The sequence below is a fragment of the Ovis canadensis genome, chromosome 18, assembly GCF_042477335.2.
Source record: "Ovis canadensis isolate MfBH-ARS-UI-01 breed Bighorn chromosome 18, ARS-UI_OviCan_v2, whole genome shotgun sequence".
In the NCBI taxonomy this organism is placed as follows: Eukaryota; Metazoa; Chordata; class Mammalia; order Artiodactyla; family Bovidae; genus Ovis; species Ovis canadensis.
In genome coordinates this window covers 75,138,539-75,159,252 of record NC_091262.1, presented here as the reverse complement: position 1 = coordinate 75,159,252, position 20,714 = coordinate 75,138,539, and the positions used below count along the sequence as shown (strand labels likewise).

The window sequence follows — 20,714 nt, the reverse complement described above, 5'->3', positions numbered from 1 at the left end:
AGCAATTAACAGCTTGAGGAAAGAAAGTTAACTTCAAACTCATTAATTTAACCATTTTTAATATGAGTGAGTTATGGAGCTCCAGTTTGGAACCTTTATTTCATAGCAATTATCATCTTGTCTTTCTTGCAAAATCTACTTTTACCCATTCCCCATCATTTACTATTCCAAACAATCAACTTGAACACACATACTCACCAAGTCAATGTAAGCCAGTCTTCGTTCACATCTGCCTGATATACTTGATTGCATAAACTGAACTTTAGTGATATATGATCTTAGTACAAGAGGTGTTGAGAGTCAAATAAAAGTTATTTCATTTGACTCTTTATTTTCTTGACATCAAGACACCAGAAAGACTTGAGAAAATGCACTCAGTGAAACAGCATTAATGCTGCAGTTAACACTTACTCATCAATCATGAGCTCAGCACTGTTCTAAGCACTCTCTAAATCTCATTTAATCCACATAACAATCTTATGAGCACGACAGGCAATATTATTATTTCCACAGAAAGATAACTTCTAAAAAACTCATCCCTTATTAAAAATAAATTCATACAAATGTTTAATATAATTCCTAAAAACTAGTCATGATATCACAGAAAAATGGAATCTTGGTCTAATACTGTCTTTTGAGATCTAAGTTTTGAGCATACCTTATAAGCGTATCTGTTTATTATGTCCAAAAATAAATCTCCCTACATACCATTCAAAGCACTTATATGATGCCAAATTTCCTTTTCTATCTCTTCCAATAAAAATTAAAACATGGCATGTATGAATAACTGCCTATGAATACAAAATGGTCATGAAGCTGATAAGTGCTATTATTTAAACTCTTTTCAGACTTAAATGCCCAATACCTGCTTTGTCTATTTGCAAAAGGAATGCTTTCCACATGGAAGTTAGAATTCTAAGATACTCAAATTTTGGTTGGCAGTGGTTCTCAGCTATGCCTGCACAACATAATCTCCCTAAAATCCTGAGGCCTAGGTCCACTCCCATAGCTTTTGGCTTAATTGGTCTGGGGCTAAGCCAGGTAGCGGAAGTTTTAGACGCTCCCAGGTGATTTTAATATGCAGTCAAGGAGGCCACCCCCTGCCTTTCATTTGCACTACAATCATCTGAGGCACCTGTGGTATGGTGCCCTCCCAGATCACAGCATGCAATACACAGCTGGAGACGCCACCGCAGAAGAAAACAGAGTCCTCCCCTCAAAAAGAAAGCTCATAAAGTAAACTGGAGGCTTAAAAAAAGATTTTAACAATTAAAGAAATGAGAAATAAAAGAAAAATAACAGGGAAACCAGATAGCTAATAAGAAGAAAAATAATCATTATTGAATTTATAAGTATATTACAGAGCTGACAACTAAATGACATGAAGGTCTGGGATGATTATAGATGATGCAAAAGGAACAAACTAAGAATTAAATAAGCAGTTAGACATGGAAGATGTGTATATTCTCTACACCGCCAGATGCAACCACAAACATCACTGAGGTCAGTAGAAGAACACCTAAATAAATATAGAGGTATACCATATCCATGGAAGAGAAAAGAACACTGTGAAGATGTCAGTTTTTCCCCCAAAGTCAATGCAATCTCAATCAAAATCCCATTAGTATTTTTGAGGAAATTAGTAAAATTTATAGGTACAAAGGGCCAAAAATAGAAAGAGAATCTCATAGAAGAACAAAGCTGGAGAACTTAACTATCAAATATTACCACAAAGCAGTAGTTCAAGCAGTGTGGCACTGATACAAACACAGGAGAGCAGGCCAGTGGCAGAGAACAGAGCATCTAGAAACACATTCAGCCACATGTGGCCACCTGAAAAGCAGCTTCCTGCTCTAGGGACACTATGATCTTCCCAGTAAATGGTTCAGATCAGCCAGATAACCAGAGGGTAAACAAACACCAATTCACACCATTCACAAAATCAGATTATGTTAAATTACAGACCTAAGTGAAAAAGAAAAATTTCTTGACAAAATGATTGTGAACAAAATCTTTCTCGACTAGAATACACAAAGCACTAGCCATAAACACATACACACACCAAAAACCCCTGATAAATTAGGCTTCATTAAAGTTAAAAACTTCTGTTCAAAGATGTCATATTAAGAGAGTGAAAAGAAAAACCGCAGACTGTATTAAAAAAATGTGCAATACATATATTGTGTATATACAAAGTACTTAACTCAGCCAATCAAAGAAAAGCAGACAACTCTGACATATTTTAATGGACCTGAAATGCACTTCACACACACACACACAAAGGTTAAGACTGATGTGCACATGAAAAGGTGTTCAAAATCAATATTCCCAAGGATATAAAACTAAAACCATAAAGAAATACTAGTAAACATCTACCAAAGTAGATAAAATGAGAAATGCAATAACTAGTGTCAGTGAGCAACTGAGACTCTCCTAAGCTGCTGGTGGGAGAGCAGAGTAGACAGAGCCTTGGCAGGATCCGCTAAAGCTATTAAGCATAAGCTCCTATGCCCTGGTAACTATACTATGTACACACCCAACTTGAATTAATTATGTGTTTCTTAAAAATAATTTGTAAGAGTGTTTTTAATAGTATAATCGCAATCACCGAAAACTGGAAACAATGCACGTGTCCATGAACAGCAGAAGAAACAAATGAATCATGATACAGTCACATCAGAGTCCCACGTGTGTGCTCAGTCACTGCAGTCGTGTCTGACTCTCTGTGACCCCATGGACCATGGTCCGCCAGGCTCCTCCGTCCATGGGATTCTCCAGGCAAGAGTACTGGAGTGGGTGGCCACTTCCTTCTCCGTAACAGAGTACTATACAGGAACAAAAACCAAAAAGACTTTTGCTACTTGCAACATCACAGAAATTTGAAATACAAATGAATCAAAGACTCAAAAGTGTACAAAACATATGGTGGTACTGCTAAGTTTTTTTTTTAATAGCAAAATGAATTCACAATGTTAGATGTCATAATGCTGGTTGTTCCTAATGAAGGGGTAATGGCTTAGAGAGGTTTCAATGATCCACATCTTGATTTAGGGGTCATTTAAATGCATGTGTTCACTTTCGTGAAGTTCAAATTTCTCACTTATTTGTGCACTGTGCTGCACAGGGAGGGCTTCCCTTGTGGTTCAGCTAGAAAATCCACCCGCAATGTGGAAGACAGAGCTGAGTTCAATCCCTGAGTTGCAAAGATCCCCTGGAGAAGGGAAAGGATACCCACTCCAGTATTCTGGCCTGGAAAATTCCAAGGACTGTATAGTCCATGCAGTCACAAAGAGTCAGATACGACTGAGTGACTTTCACTGCACAGATATAATCTCACTTATTTTAATGGATTTTTACAAATTAGGGACAAAAGATACTTGACAAAATCCAAATAAGACAATGTTCAAAGTAAAGAAATCAATAATGGGATTTATTGATACAATAGGATTTATTGATTTATTAAGGACAGAAATGGTATGGACTTAAGAGAAGCAAAAGATATTAAGAAGAGGTGGCAAGAATACACAGAACTATACAAAAAAGATCTTAATGACCCAGATAACCATAACGGTATGATCACTCACCGAGAGCCAGACCAGACATCTTGGAGTGTGAAGTCAAGTGGGCCTTAGGAAACATCACTATGAATAAAGCTAGGGGAGACGATGGAATTCCAGCTAAGCTATTTCAAATCCTAAAAGATGATGCTATGAAAGTGCTGCACACAATATGTCAGCAAATTTGGACGACTCAGCAGGGGCCACAGGACTGGAAAAGGTCAGTTTTCATTTCAATCCCAAAGAAGGGCAATACCAATGTTCAAATTACCGCGCAAATGCACTCATTTCACATGCCAGCAAAGTAATGCTCAAAATTCTCCAAGCCAGGCTTCAACAGTACATGAACTGAGAACTTTCAGATGTGAAAGCTGGATTTAGAATCGGCAGAGAAAACAGATCAAACTCCCAACATCCACTGGATCATCAAAAAAGCAAGAGAATTGCAGCCGAATATCTATTTCTGCTTCACTGACTATGCTAAAGCCTTTGACTGTGTGGATCACAACAAACTGTGGAAAATTCTTAAAAAGATAAGAATACCAGACCACCTGACCTGCCTCCTGAGAAATCTGTATGCAGGTCAAGAAGCAACAGTTAGAACTGGACATGGAACAACAGACTGGTTCCAAATCGTGAAAGGAGTATGTCAAGGCTGTATATTATTAGCTTATTTAACTTATACGCAGAGTACATCATGAGAAATGCTGAAGCACAAGCTGCAATCAATCAAGACTGCCAGGAGAAGTATCAATAACCTCAGATATGCAGATGACACCACCCTTATGGCAGAAAGTGAAGAGGAACTAAAGAGCCTCCTGATGAAAATGAAACAGAAGAGTGAAAAAGTTGGCGTAAAGTTCAACATTCAGAAAGCTAAGATCATGGCATCCGGTCCCACCACTTCATGGCAAATAGATGGGGAAGCAATGAAAACAGTGAAAGACTTTATTTTCTTGGGCTCCCAAATCACTGAAGATGGTGACTGCAGCCATGAAATGAAAAGATACTTGCTCCTTGGAAGACAAGCTATCAGAACAAACCTAGACGGCATATTAAAAAGCAGAGACATTACTTTGCTGACAAACGTCCATCTAGTCAAAGCTATGGTTTTTCCAGTAGTCATGTATGGATGTGAGAGTTGGACCATAAAGAAAGCTGAGCACTAAAGAACTGATGCTTTTGAACTGTGGTGTTCGAGAAGACTCTTGAGAGTCCCTTGGACTGCAAGGAGATCAAACCTGTCAATCCTAAAGGAAATCAGTCCTGAATATTCACTGGAAGGACTGATGCTGAAGGTGAAGCTCCAATACTTTGGCCACCTGATGTGAAGAACTCACTTCTTAGAAAAGACCCTGGTGCTGGAAAAGATTGAAGGCATGAGGAGAAGGGGACAAAAGAGGATGAGATGGTTGGATGGCATCACTGACTCAATGGACTTGAGTTTGAGCAAGCTCCAGGAGTTATTAATGGACAGGGAAGTCTGGTGTGCTGCCGTCCATGGGGTTGCAAAGAGTTGTTCACAACTGAGCGACTGAACTGAACTGAATGGGATTTATAGGGAAAGGAATTCTTGGTAAACACCAAATCCACTTAGATATAGATTTAAGAGCAAACTACCATTAAAAAACAAATGTTATCAACTGCAACAATCTAAATTTATATAGTTAAAATACAGCCTGCTATTCTATCATACAAAAACAGCTAGACAGACCTTCACCAAATTTAGATGGTATATTTGGAGCAATCTGACTTCAATTACAGGCTACATGGTGTAAATTTAATGATGCTGAGGTGTGATCACATCAAAGAGACAGAAGTTGTCCACCAGAGCAGCTGCAGGCCACTGATGGGAGCTGGAAGATCTTTCTTTGCTCTTGTTCAGTTCTTTGTACCATGTTCCAGGCTGAGTGCCAGCAGGAATTTATTTATTATTTATTTAACAATGGTTAATGATTTTTCAGAGGAACTATGGAAAGGTCAACTAGCATCACATAACTTAGAAAAGCAAAAAATTGGAAAGTAGGAAAAAAGGGAACTTGGACATCACTTACAGGGAGCAACAATATATACTGCTTGAAAATAAAGTTTAAAAAAAAAAACAAAAACAAATTGTAGGCCCATGCTCTAGACCTAGTCAGCAGATCTCCAGGGATGAGACCCAAGAGATTTCAATCAACAGCTCCTTTTGTTGGCTTGGGCAAGCAACTTAATCAAAACCTTATAAAAAAATAGCTAATGGAGGTATTAATGTCTTTTAACTTGCTGAGTTCTTTCCAGTAAATTAAGCTGTTCTTAACCCAGATGGGACAGGGAGAAATTCTTTAAGGACAGAACTACATGTTATTGATCCCTGTAGCCCCGGGGACCTAGCCTAGATCAGGTACATAAATTAGACCTTACACATAATTGCTGAACGGTGATTTAAGAGTACACAGTGAATCCAATAACTGTTGGAACTATACCGACAGATCCTAAGTGTGGAGTTCTAATCAACAGCTGAAATTTTTGGCTGCAGTACTTTTAAAGGATAAACTAATACTTAGTATCTTTCTACTTCAGCTTTATGTCAAACCCAAATTCTGTGCTTTAAATAATACCCTTAGGTTATTGAGACCAAAAACAGTTACAAGGGGATACATTCATATTTCACTACAGTTTCTAAATTTACTGTATCACAATCAAGTATGGTTATAAAATACTAGATTGAAGCCTTGCTTCATTTCACTGCTGATCAATTCTTACAGGTTTTGTTTTTTTAAAAACTCTTATCTCTTAGGAATATAAAGAGAAATATACATTGAATTAATTAAACTCATCCCTTTCAGAGATTTGCTGCTGCTAAGTCGCTTCAGTCATGCCCGATTCTGTGCGACCCCATAGATGGCAGCCCACCAGGCTCCTCTGTCCCTGGGATTCTCCAGGCAAAAATACTGGAGTGGGTTACTACTGCCTTCTCCGTCAGATTTGAGTGTCCTAAATACAAAGAATGTATACTTTTATTTAAATGTTTTAAAAAATTATGACAGAGGAAAAGAATTAAGAATAAATATGCAATTATAAGGATTAATACAGCTTCTATGACAAAGCATTATACGCAGCTCTGAAATTCTGAAAATCAGAGCAAAAAAAAAAAAAAAAGAGGAATTTCAACTAAATACACGTTCCTAAAAAAGAGATGGAATATACTAATTTCTCAGAGAAGAAAGCTTTCTCTTTTTGGAAGTCCTCAGACTCACAAGTTGGATGAAGCTCTGCTTTCATCTGTTTTAGATGTGGTATATTTGGAATTTATTTGAAGAAAGTGTTCTGATGCTTAAAAACAAAAACTAATTCTTTCATTTTACAAATAACAAACAAAAGGCTAACAAAATCAACAATTAATCTACAGTTAAATGCCTAACAAGCAGCTTCAGGATCTTACCTAATCTTAACTTTGATTAATTTCTTTTCAATACAAAAACAGTCCTGTGCCAGTTTTGAGGTGGAAAAAAAAAAGGAAGCAAACCAATGAAGGAAACCTAATGGTTCAGTTTTTTATTCATGTTCTTTCCTTAAATGAAGCTTTATGCATGTAGGGGATGATCTAACAAGAAATTTCCAGCTTTCTGAACTATCCAAGGACACAAGAGAATTATAAGGTCACAGATGTTAGCTCTGCAGCAGACTGACCTATTCAGCTGTAAAGTCAGCCAACCTGGGGAAACAAAATTTTCTCCAGCATGTAGTTACAAACAACAGCGATTTGCACAGGGAAGGGCGATGGCACTGGACAAGTTCTCAGGACAACAGAGTTATTTTTCAATCAGCAAAATTTTAGAGCAAAACACTAAGAAGCCAGCTATAAATATTAATGCACAAAAATCTGTCCTGAGCAAGATGTGAGCTGTATGTTTATACATATATGCAAATTCTAAGTTTACCACCTTCCTGAAAAATCCAACTCAGTCTTCAATTTATCCTCTTCACATAAAACTGGATATGGTTTTCCTCATGGTCGTTGACCACAAAAATGGAATAAGGTGCAATTAAGAGAAAACTTATGAAAGCAAGATGTATATATAGATGCATATGTTTAATTCCAGATTCTATGATGAAATTATAAAGAAATCTACTATTAGCCAAAAAAGTCAAATTTATGATCCAATTTCAAAATTCCTATCTACTCTGTAAATTAAAAAAATTATGGAAAACTTTTAATATGCTGCTTATTTTAAAGGGAGAAAATCTGTTTTTAACTCTTTATCTCAGTTTGGAATATGAGACTTCCAAAAAGTCTACTCGAATTTACAGAGTTAATGACAATTAAAAGTCAATAATGTAAAAATATATTTTTCTTCTAAAAGTAGTCTTCCTTTTTCATATAAAAGTAACTTACACAATTTCAGATTAAAAAAGGAAAAAGTTAACCACTAATTATTAATAACAACCAGTAAGATAATGCATACCTTAAAATCTGAATTTTAAAGTGATACCAGGGGTTATCTACAAGTCTGTACAATACTTCTACCATAGGTTTATTATTTAACATTTCTTTCCAAAAAATTAATCTTCTTATATACAGATACACAGCTTTATGAAGTGACATTTCTGTAAAGAGCAAAATAATGTTTAAATGGGAAATATACCAACAAATAAGGAAACTTTCAAATGCAATTTTCAAATGATAATTTTTCAAAACCAATTTTCAAATGGGCAAATACTTGGACCACACCAATGAACAAGGAAATAGTGAAACATGGGATCAACCGAAAGGGATGGTGACATGGGAGAAAAGGACACACGGTATGTAAATTGAGTGCTCCATCCAAATTCCTCTGCTAGATAGTAATATCCCAAGTTAGACTCGTTCAGGGAATTTCTTAACTTGCTACCGAACATAAAAAATACATACTCATTTTTCTAAAACCCTCTATGTATTTTTCCGTATCATAGAGTTTGCTTTTATGTAATGATGATAAATATTTAACTGCAGAGCAATCTGCTATTTTCTTTACTGAGCTACTGGTTTACTTGCCTATATTTGTTGCAAACAGTCACAGGTAACCCAAAGGAAAATTCAATAACAAAACTCACCTTTGCCACTGGTTTTGCTTTCAAACTTCCATTCTCCACAACAGTGAGGTCCAGCTTGCCATCATCCTTACTTCCTATAGCTTTCAGTCCTTGCAAAAGAATATCTCGTAACTTTTGATAAAGAGGTTTTTCGACATAATCCAGTAATTTCACTGTTTCCATGTACTTAGCAATTTCATCTAAAAGAATAACACAATTATTTTGTAGTTTTTTATCATACATACAACATACTTACCTCTTCTAAGAAGATGATTCACAACTATAGTAACATTAGAATGCAAATATATAGCTTGTTAAATATGTTTTTCTATCACATCTTCATTGAAAGTATGCTTTTGAATTCAGGAATTGTCAGATAAGTCAAATTTAAAAATGTATTTTTAGATACAATGCAAAAAACATCTTTTAATTCTGACAGTAAGAAAAAAGACAAGCTTAAAATTTAAATATATATAAAAACAATTACTAATATAATTTTAAAGCTACTTTTTAAAAGGACCTAAAATAAATATTATGAAGTAAAATGTGCTTAAGTACAATAAATATCATAGCCAGAATTTTTTTTTTTTTTTTGGCCACAGAAGCCATTAGTTCTAGAGAAGACAGCTGCATTTTTTAGGTAAATGAAAAATAAAACATGAAGATCAGGTTGAAAAAAAGAAACACAAGCAAGGCCTGGTTGTCCCATATAAGAGAAAAACCAACTTGTGAATGATAAAATGTCTACTGCACAGAGGCAGAACCAAACCCATAAAAAGAAATCGTACTAGTCAAGATCAACACCTCTCAACACCCATCTAAAAATCCATCTTTGGGTTAATGACTCATACATGTATATGCCTAGTCCAGCCTTTCCACTGACCTCCAGACTTGTGTATCCACTGACTTCCACTGACTCATATACTGGTTCTGTAACTGGCATCTCACATCCCAACCAAATCCAAAATCCTGACCAACCCCTAAAACCTGCTCACCCGATGGTTTTCTCTGTCTCAATTATAGAAAATCCCATTCTCCCAGCTCCTCAAATCCTCCTCCCACATCCAATAAATCAAGATATTATGTCAGTGCTACACACACACTCATTCACTCATTCATTCATTCATTCAGACATTTTAAGTACCCACCACATGTCAAGCATGATTCTAAATACTCAGGTACATGAGAAAAAAGAAACAAAAATCCTTCCTTTCAACTTTCTTAATCTGACAAAGGGGATCTACAGAAAACCGAAAGCAAACGTCACCGAGTGTGGTGAAATACTGGACTTCCCTTCTGACAGAAGATCAGCAAGGGAGTCCATCTGCACCATTTCCATGCTGCCTGGAAGTCCTGCAGCTTGTAGCCAGTACAGGAAGGCAAGAAAAGAAACAGACGGCACTGAGCGGAATGGACGATGCAAAACGGCTTATTCACAACGTGAGAGTGCATGTAGAAAAGCCTAAGGAATCTATCAAAAACCTTCTAACCAATAGGTAAAGTTAACAGAATCACGGGACATAAAGTATTTAAAAATCTATTTTACTTCTATACACTAGCAACAAGCAACTAGAAAAGTAATAAAAACATATCACATACAATACCATCAAAAAGCATCAAATACCTACAAACATATATAATGAAAGATGGGCAAGATTTTTCCCAAATGAAAACTATAAAACACAGATCAGAGACACTGACACCAAATTCAATGGAAGCTACAAAGTATCAATTGTATAAAGATGCCAATGCTCCCCAATTAGTCCAGAGTCCCTGCGATCCCACTCAAAACTTCAGCACATTGCAGAGGGAGAGGATATGTGTGGAAATGACAAGGTGACTCTAAAATGTACAAATATACAAAGGATCACACAAAACAGCAAAGTCAAGTTTAAAGAAGAAAAAGTGCCAGAGGACTTAAACTACCAGAGAAAGCTATAGTAATTAAGACAGTGTGCCCCAAGAACAGAAAAAAAAAAAAAGAAAAAACTACTATGAAAGAGCCCAGAAACAGACTCACAGATTCGCACATGATTGAACACAAAGGTGGCATCACAGAGCAAGGCTGGTCTTTTCAAGAAAGGCCGCTGTTAACGCTGTGAACTATGAGAGGTGATAGCGGTGTTAAATCATGTTCATCTTGGTAATCGGTCTCCAGTCTACACGTACAGGCAGATCTCGGGAGACACCGTGGGTTAGCTCCAGACCGCCGCAATAAAGCAAGTATCACAAAAAAGCAAGTCACCTTTTCTGGTTTCCCAGTGCACTGAAAAGTGATGTCTATGCTACACTGCAGTCCATTATGTGTGAAATAACATAATATCTAAAAAAATGTATATACCTTAATTTAAAAAATATTTTATTGCTAAAAAGTGGCCACCATTATCTGAGCCTTCAGTGAGTCATAATTTTTTGCAATAATATCATTGATCACAAATCACCAGAAGAAGTATAATAAGAATGAAAAAGTTTAAAATATTGTGGTAGTTACCACAATATTTGACACAGACAGGAAGTGAGCAAATGCTGTTGGAAAAATCGGCACCAACAGACTTACTCAACATAGGTGGCCACAAACTTTCAATTAGTAGGAAAAAAAACATATGTAAAGTGCAATAAAGTGAATCGCTATAAAATGAGGCATGCCTACACAGAAAATCATCACATTATAGAATATTTGTCAATTATTCCTCAATAAAGTTAAAAAATAAATAAAAACATTAAAAAAACCTAACAATGGGAATGAATTTCACAAATGCAGTATTGAAAGAAAAAGAATGCCACCAGAAACTAGAACATTAAAAATCCCTGCCCTCATGAAATTATCTGTTTTGTTCACTCTATGATTCCATTTCCATATAGCTCAAAGAGAAATCCTTGATGTTGCAAGTTGTGCTAGTGATTCATTAGGCCAGAGGAAAAGGTTGGTGACTGGGAGAAGGCAACAGGGAGCAAAGCTGAAAAAGCGCTAACATTCCACTTCCAGATGTGGTTGATAGGCTGCAAATTTAAACAGCTTAAGCTCACGGTAGACCTCCCTGAAAAGGAGACAACTGAGCAAAGGCTTGAGAAGACCCAAATTTATCCAGACTGACCACTGCTCACACCTGCACTGCTATTTCCCTTGCGAGGATTAAGGCAGGAAGCTCCTAACCGGCTCCTGTTTGTACCCGGCCTTGCCTCCTTAGCGGTCGATCTTCAAGACAGAAGCTGGAGAGAGTTCCCTTAAAGACAGGCAGTTCACATCCCTCCTTCCCTCCACACCTCATGCACTCTTGCTCAAAGTAAAAGCCAAAGCCCGTGATGGCCTAGATGCAGGCATCAGCAGGCACTCATGTTCCTTCCGCGTGGACATGTTCTTCCCCAGAGCTCACTCCCTGTCTCCTTCCCACAGCTGCTCAAATGGCACCTCCACAGGAGGACCATTCCAGGCCATCCTATTTACAGTAACAACCCACCCCATCCCTCCAATTCTATTTCCTGTGTTTTTCGTTTTTGCCACAGTACTAACCATGCAATAAACTGTGCAATTTCCTCACTTGTTTACTGTCTACCTTTCCCAACTAGAGCTTCATGAGGATAGGAGTTTTTATGTATTTTGTTCACTGATGTATTCCTAATGCCTAGGAGAGTCTGAGGCACAAAACAGAGCCTCAACTAAGAAAACAGCTGCATTACTGAATGAAATGTGGTTCCTTGACCGAAAGCACTGAATAACAACTGAGTAAGGCCACTTGTGGAAAGGCCTACGTGAGCAAGGCTCCAGTGAGATGGTTACATTTAACGACACCGAAGCTCTTACATTAAGGGTTGTTAGTCTACGGACCTCAGGATGCTTTTCCTCTCAGAAAACAAAATCCTTATGAACGCTGAAGAAGTCTTTTCTTACCCGGCTTGTTTCTCTCAGGAAAACATTTGTCCATCAAACTTGCAATATTTTCTCTGTATCTGTTAAAAATGAAAAGAATGAGCCACTGTTTGATGCTTGATGCCATGGAAAGTTATTAATACTTAATAACAGTGAAGAGCACATTAAGCAGCACTGTGCTATCCTAAATACACTTACAAACATTCTTCTAAAATAAATTCAACAAAAATAAATGCAAGGAATCTTACTGTTAAACAAGTACTTTCTTATTTCTACATTAGTGTCAGTTAAAGCTATAGTCCTCGTGAAGAAGTTCTGACCAAACATCTGCCTCATCGTTTTGCCCGAAATAATTTACTGTAAGTTTTCCTTTACCTGATTTTGGAATCTCTAACGTAGTTAGGATCTTTCAAATTATCTTCCCATGGCAGATGGCCACTAAGCCACTGGATCATGCAATAACCAAGGATTTCCAAGTCACCGCGTCTTGATGGCGCTGTGAAACAAAAGAAGCAGATTCAGCACAGTGAAATGATGTTTAAGGCAGGATTTCAGGTATATCTAAAGCAATAAGGTAAAAAGAGTCAACCCTACAGTCTTCTTTTTCATCATACAATCTTGACTCCATTTTGAAAAAAACATCAAATACTGGGCAGTATCAAAGAACTCATTTACCTCTGACTAATAATTTACTTTATAACCCAAACTGGCAAAACTCTACAATTTCAAACTGAGACTACCAGTCTACGAAATAAATTATAAAGCAATGACACATTTAATAGTGCCCTTGGAAAACGTGAAGATATTAAAAATGCTGCAAGCTATTAAGAAGCCCAGAGAACTGGGGGTTTTGGCTCCTCCACAGTGTTGGACACAGGAAAAAAAGAAACAACGGCTGAAGAAGTAGGCCAGCTGAATGAGTGACAAAGTAAGTCTACTGGTTACAAAGTTGTAGCTGCATAAAAAAACACAGACCTTTATGGGGGAAACCCCCAGCATTCCAATTAAGCTAAAGAAAAGCAAAAGAAGCCTCACTGCAGCTGACTGCACTACCGTGCCACCGACCCGTCACGACCTCTGAAGGGTGAGAGGAAGACGGGGAGCAGGTGTCCTGTCCCTCAGATGCAGTAGCCTGAGCTCTCTCTTCTTCCCCATCCTGCCTCTTCAGTTCTGATCCGTCTGCTTATCTACTGACGCAGGACGAAGAGCCACAGGAGTTCAGCGGAAAGCACCGGCGCTGTAGCTAAGGTTCAGGTGCCTCGGACATACCCACACCGTTGTGCGCGTCGATGCTGGTGAATTCAATTGTGCCATCGTGACATCTTTTGGGGTCTTCTTTGTATTCTTTATGAGTCCCTTCTGGGCAGTATCGATAAGCAAGGCCATAGTCTACCAAGTACACCTATAAATGTCCAAGCACCAAGACAAATTAAAGCCTGTAAAGCTCAGAAACAGAGTACTGTCACTGGAGGGCAGATTCCGCCCACAAAGCCACACTATGACACCCCACATGTTTGATCCAACACCCGAACAACATCAAGTACTTAATTCTGAAATGCCTTTTATTTAAAGAAAAACATTAAATGACCATGTAGCTACAGTGCAGATAATACTAGCTGACTTTCCTACGCAAGTATGTGCTTTACTTGTAATAATCTTGTCTCCTCAATTTGAGCAAGGATCATAAATCATACACTTTTTCTTATGGCATCGAAAACAAAACTGAGCAGAGTAAACCATCAATACTTGTCGCAATACAACTGCCACACACTGAGTGCAAGTGCTAACTTAGCTGACACGTGGCATGTTAGTTTTCCCTCTCTTTACTTGTAGAATAATCAAGTATCAATTCACTTCATAAAAATATTTTCAAGATTATGATGATGACCTGAAGAACTTTTAGATGAGGCTCTTAGGTACATTTAAATATTATATGTTAAAGTCAAGTCTTCATAATTAAAACTAAATTTTAATATAATGTATACACATATCTATGGGCATGTACATGTACATCTGATTAGCATACAAAGCTAATAAATTTGGCTTTCCTCTGTCTCAGAGCCACATATTACATCTCCAACTCCGGGTAACTGTCTCGCAGATGTATGCATCTGGTCACAGGAGGGAAGTGTAGTAAAAATATGGGTCTGGATTGAGCACATACATCAAATACTAAAAAAATTATCCCATCCAAAGCCTATGCCCAAAGGATAACCAAGCTGCAAAAATATCTCCACCCGAACAAAAGGCAGCATGTTTCAGTCAACTATAAAGAGAAATCATATTTGTATTTATTATATAAGTCTGGTCTACTTCAATTAACGGAATCCTTTCCATTCAGGTTCTTAACTATGTGTTGTTTGCTTGCTTGCTTATTTTTAACATAAATGCAAATAAAGTAAGTTGCCTGGAGATTCTGTGGCTGCCTTTAGGATTTCTCCATTAGCCTGCTCTAACCAGCAACTTTCTTCTCTGGTACCTATATAGCTCCTTACAGCCACCGTAACAGAGAGAGGGAAGGGGAGGACAGGAAAAGAAAGAGGAGTCAAGGGAGAAAGGGAAAGCTAAGCAAGAGGAATTCAAAGTCAGGCCTAAGACAAAGAAGAAAAAAGTACAGTATATTGACTTAACACACCTAAAATGCCTAAGTATCCCTTTCTTTCACAAGCTCAAGTTAAGAAGTGAGAACATATATGAAATGGATTAAATACAGAGGCCCAACTATGACTTCAACTAAACCTGTGTTGAAGACGACTCTTGAGAATCCCTTGGACTGCAAGGAGATCCAACCAGTCCACCCTAAAGGAGATCAGTCCTGGATGTTCATTGGAAGGACTGATGCTGAAGCTCCAATACTTTGGCCACCTCATGTGAAGAGCTGACTCACTGGAAAAGACCCTGATGCTGGGAAAGATTGAGGGCAGGAGGAGAAGGGGACAACCGGATGAGATGGTTGGATGGCATCACTGACTCAATGGATATGGGTGTGGGTGAACTCCGGGAGCTGGTGATGGACAGGGAGGCCTGGCGTGCTGCGGTTCATGGGGTCGTAGAGAGTCGGACAGAACTGAGCGACTGAACTGAACTGAAACCTGACTTTTACCAAAATCATGGAGTCAGCTTCAAGAAAATTATAAACCCCTCTAACTCCAACTAAATTGACCCAAAAAAGGTATAATAACATCAGCTTTTCTCTTCTCCTTAAAAAGTGAAAATTACAAAGTCAATGCAATAAGCTTAGAAAATGCATATTTGAATTCCAAACCCTATACAAATTTAGACAGCTAAGATATTTCTGTAAACCAATTGATTTCAATAATCAACATGTTAAAGAGCAAATTTTCCAAGTAACAGAACACTTACATTTGATGGATTTCTTGAACAAAGGAAATTTAAAAAGTGACAAAGCAGACAGGCGAGCGCAATTCATCGGTGCACTGTGTAATTTTAAGCTCCCGCCCCCAAATAACTATTTGAAATTCATTTTGTATCACAAGTACTTCCTCTGAATATTATTTAGGGCAAAATAGCCAACTTGATAAAGTGCCAACAAATCGCATCAAAAATGTAGAATGTTAACTAGATAAAAGTGTCAGGAAGAAATATTATTATTACCATATCTACTTCAAAAAGTAAAACTTCTGCATGGGTTCAAAAGTTCATAGCAACTCTATTTGTTTTCAAACAACAGGTTTTAAACAGTAGAAATTAAAGTTATAAAGCTACCTGGTCAGGATTCTTGTAGCTGAGAAGAAGATTTGAGGCCTTGATATCTCCGTGTACATACTCATGCTCATGAATATATTCCAGGATATCCAGCTATAAAGCATCATATACAATAAATTAATGCAGTACCTGACACCAACCAGCAGAGGACCAAGCGTCAACACAACTAGCCTTTACTGGATTAAAAACGAGAAGAATGTAGCTCACATACAATTCTTAAGCTTAGCTGCAAGACAGTTTTCCGAGAAAATCTTTTGGCATTTGCTTCATATATTTTCTGAAGGTCACTCCCAAAGCGATCTATTATCATAAATCTGTAACTAAAGACAAACAAGAAAAGTCAATGAACAAAATGTAACTCAGGAAAACCTACTCTGCCATGAGTACTCTCCTTTCAAAGTAACTTTTTTCAAGGCAATGTTTAGTAAGAAAGTAAAAAGTGAAAGGAAAGAAAGACATCTGAAACTAGTTCTTAAAATGAAAAATCTCAAGAGCTGCAAGGGCTGTCCTGGTTTTGCCTTTTATCTTAGGGGCCTCCTGGTCTCAACAAGTTACATGATACCGTATTCAATGCAAGGAAAAAACACCCACAGAGAGAAAACAACAGATGCTTTATGGTAAAGATAATAAAGATAAAATAATCTGAGTAAGGCTAATATCACTGATTTTTGTCATAAAGTTAATTTATGCTTCGGGATATCAGCTTCCTGTCTCTGACTGTTCTCTATCTTTAAGGGACATTTTAGCAGTATTACATTCTGTTAAAATCAAGACTGTCAAGAGATGCTATAACAAAAGCTAAATGCAATAAAACTGCTTAGATGGTATAAAAGAACTGTATACTAAGTACTTGACAGGTAAGATTTGGGGAACAGTCAATGCACCAGAAAAACACAGATTTTCAGTTTTGCCACAAAAGCAACTCCTGTCACCTTGGCTGAGTCACATCTCTTGTTTGGGCCCCAATTTCCATAGGTGTCAAACGAGACAGTGGGGCCTCACGCCTTCTAAGGTCTTTTCCAGCACCCAAACTCTACGATTCAGTAACTATACATGTATTTCTGTATGCTGTGTATACAGTACACTTCAGGGCACTGGAAAGCAGCACCTGGTCGCAGTGAGATGGTTCATCTTTTGCTCTGTGAACCACTTTTATCTTTATTCTGAGCTGTCTAGTTAAACCATTCAATAAATCAATAAAAAAACCAAGATGTATCAAACACTCAAAATGTATGAATCTATTTTCTAATGGGAATAAGATTAATAATCACTGTAACAACAACAGCTGGCATTTACTGAAATATGAGAATGGCCCTATTCTAAGCACTTTAGATGTATTAATGTCAGTGCATTTAAACCTCCCATCACCCTGATGAGGCAGGCACCCCCAGGAGCCCCATTTTACAGCAGAAGAAAACTGATCATTAGTCATTTGTCCTCTAGGAAGTGGTGAATCCACGTTTTTGACCACCACACTAAATTTATCAAAATAAACAAACGTAAGTAGGACACAAAAATCTTACTTACATATTTTACGTTTCTAAGATACAAGTACAGCATGACAATTCTATAGGAAAAAGGAAGAGCTAACAGTTAAAAGGCAATATGCCAAATAAAAAATCCAAGATTCTACCTATTCTTGAGCTGGAAAAGAATTAGAGATCCTTCTAAACATCTTTTAATAAAATAATTAACATTTATAGGGCAAAGTTATTTGTCTAAAGTCACATAATTAGTCAGTGGCAAAATGTCTTCAGTTTTCTAAGACCTTCAGTACCCCGACCTCAAACATAATAAAGAGGGAACAGTGATGCTGACTTCCTGATTTCCTCTGTACAATAGGTTTTGAGAGGTTGAGGGAGGAAACCAAGGACACATGGATGTGTTTGTTTTTACAAATGAGTGATATCATTGTGTAATTATTATAAAATAACATGTAGGTAACAAAAATACAGCCTCTGCTGACACTCTGAAAGGGAGCTGAAGCACACGTGGTTTAATTCTATTGGAGATCTATTAACACATCACAGGACGGGAGCTCTGTCTTTATTCACAGATCACCCCACCGCTACTCTCAACAGTTCCTCCCTCTTCTCACCATGCCTGAACTAGTCAGAGCAAATGAAGCAAGATTCTGTATACTGCACAGAAATCTTTACCACGTTCTTCCACAAAATTATTTCTACCACTGAGCACTAAAAGAAAAGCTACTTCTAAGTAACATCTCTAAAGCAAAACCACTGATGTATGCTTTCCTGGGGACTTGAATAAAACAACGCAAATAATGGGAATCTATAAATCAGCATAAATGATTTAATAATGATAGCAGCTAACATTTTTACGAGCCTAACACTGTGCTAAGCACTATATTCACATCACTTCAGATGAGTTACAGGAAGAAGTAAGGACTTCTGGCAGGGGAGGAGGGCAGGAAGGAGTCTTACTTTCTTTTTTTTTTTAAACTTTTGTAAGAACTAAAATGATTATTTCTTAAGAGCTTCAACCTAAAAAGTAAATCATTACCTTACGGGTGATGTACTTTCCCATTCAGAAGATATCTGCAGCCAACTCTATGTCACAGAAGACATGGGCTCAGTGGTAAGGTCACCAGGAGTCAATGGGGGGTCAGCTGTGCCTCAAACATGTCTGTTCCTTGTTTAAGCACCTGCAGCAGCTTCCAGCCACCAAATGCACACAGGCTCCGAAGAGCCCTTTCTTCCGTGTCTTCCATTACCTGCCTCAGCCTCTTTCTCCAAGTCATTTCCTTCTCTTTGTCATGTGTGTGCAATCACCCTTTCTTTGTTAAAGACCGATGGCCACAAGGCCACCCCGAAGGCCAGACGCCTACTCTGCCCCCGTGTTCAGGTCACTCCCCGCTGGAGATGCTAGTCCTTGTCTACAGTGCTTCTCTAAACCAGCAGTGCTTAATATTTAAGGGATTACAGACCCCTTGAGAGTAAAGCTAACACTCACACATATTCTAACAGCTTTACATGTAATACTCTTTATTACGTGGGTAGGTGTTACTCAGCTTCATAGATGTGGTAACAGAGGCAGAAAGGAGTAATGTACCCAGTCACACACATTTTAAGGGGCAAAACACAGATTTGAAACCAAGTGTCTGCGTCTAGCCTGCTCTATACTACTTCTCTAAAAAATTTCATGAAAACTACAGAAACTTGTCCCAGCAAAACTATAACAAAATACTATCTGGCCATTCCCTGGAGTTGCCGGGCTCCCTGGGTTCCAGGATCAGAACTTCCTGATGCAGAGTGCTGGCCACCCACCAGCAGCTCCTCTGATCTCCATCTTGTCCAGCGGAGCCCCGCTCAGGTTCAGGCTGTCTAGCCTTTTTCCTCTGTCTCATCGCTGTGACCACCCTGCCCTTGCCAGTGGCTGGTTTAAGAATGAGCACTGATAAAACTCCAACAAAGAAAACATGGAGGGACGTCGGCCACAAGACCCTTGGGAATGGTTTCCCTGCCAGGAAACTGAAACTCACGAGAAGCAACCCTATTTTCTGCTGTGGCAGGACTGTTTGCATGTGAAGTCTAGAAATAGGCAGTCACCATGAGACTGCACAATGGAGAATTAACAGAGAACAAAGCCAAGATAAAGGAACCCAGGCACTTGATGGTGACTTTAAGAGAGCTGAGTCAGTTTTATCTTTACCTGCAGCTGAGAGCATCCTAACCAGTACATCCCAGTTCCAACCAAATCAACTCTCCAAATCTCAGCTACCAGCATTGCTGAATGACACTCTATTCATTCAATCAAATATTTTTTAAAGTGTCAATTATGCATCAAAAGCATTGGAGGTTTCCTCCAACTCAACTCTGCCAACAATGTCCTCTCCTCTCTGAATTCCTAAGACACACACCAGGCAGAATCACACAATTTGGCACTTAAACTAGTCTCTGGTTGTTTCAAACAACTTTGCTTTTCTCATCAGCTAGACTGAAATCTCATCAAGGTGGGCAGATTATACTGATGTCTCTAACAGGAAATGCCATATTGAAGCCCGAGGGCTCCCTTTGACATAAGCAACATGAAGTTTTCTCTTTGCTTATTCATTATTAAGAGGAAAAAAATAATGCAGGCACATTTGGCTTTGTGTTCCTACTCGTCAGCTGAGTTCCAGGCAGCCGCTACCACTTGGGACAAGCCCCCCAGATGAGAGAGAACACCTTGTTCATCTCGGCAGAAGGCACTCCACACACCCAGGTGAAGGCCAAGCAGTACTGTAGGGAGGCGCTCAGTACATAACTCTTGACTAATCAAACTGAACAATAAATGCTCAAAACGGGAGGAGAAAAACAAAACACGCATGTTTTTACCTTTTTCCATTTTTGTCATGTAGACCAGACCCCCAATACTTAGGGACACCCAGGTACTTCAGTTTATGGGTACGAATCCATTTCTGAACTACAAGTTAAAACACATGCTTGTGATTTCAGTTTTGTTATACATACGCAGGCTTTTATATCTTCAAGAACAGAATGTGTAAG

The 20,714-nt window shown here is 38.2% G+C and overlaps 1 protein-coding gene across 13 annotated transcripts in view; it reads right to left on the bottom strand.

Moving 5' to 3' along the window:
* The window catches only part of VRK1 (VRK serine/threonine kinase 1), a 79,054-nt gene that overhangs the window by 12,165 nt on the left and 46,175 nt on the right, over window positions 1-20,714 (bottom strand). For all 13 annotated transcript variants that reach the window (XM_069559418.1, XM_069559415.1, XM_069559424.1 and 10 more), the window contains 7 exons: window positions 20,544-20,631; window positions 16,418-16,526; window positions 16,207-16,299; window positions 13,750-13,882; window positions 12,856-12,976; window positions 12,502-12,560; window positions 8,634-8,812 (listed from right to left, as the gene is read on the bottom strand). In XM_069559418.1, the coding sequence (XP_069415519.1) occupies window positions 8,634-8,812; window positions 12,502-12,560; window positions 12,856-12,976; window positions 13,750-13,882; window positions 16,207-16,299; window positions 16,418-16,526; window positions 20,544-20,631 (782 nt within the window). The remainder of the gene's footprint in view (window positions 1-8,633; window positions 8,813-12,501; window positions 12,561-12,855; window positions 12,977-13,749; window positions 13,883-16,206; window positions 16,300-16,417; window positions 16,527-20,543; window positions 20,632-20,714) is intronic.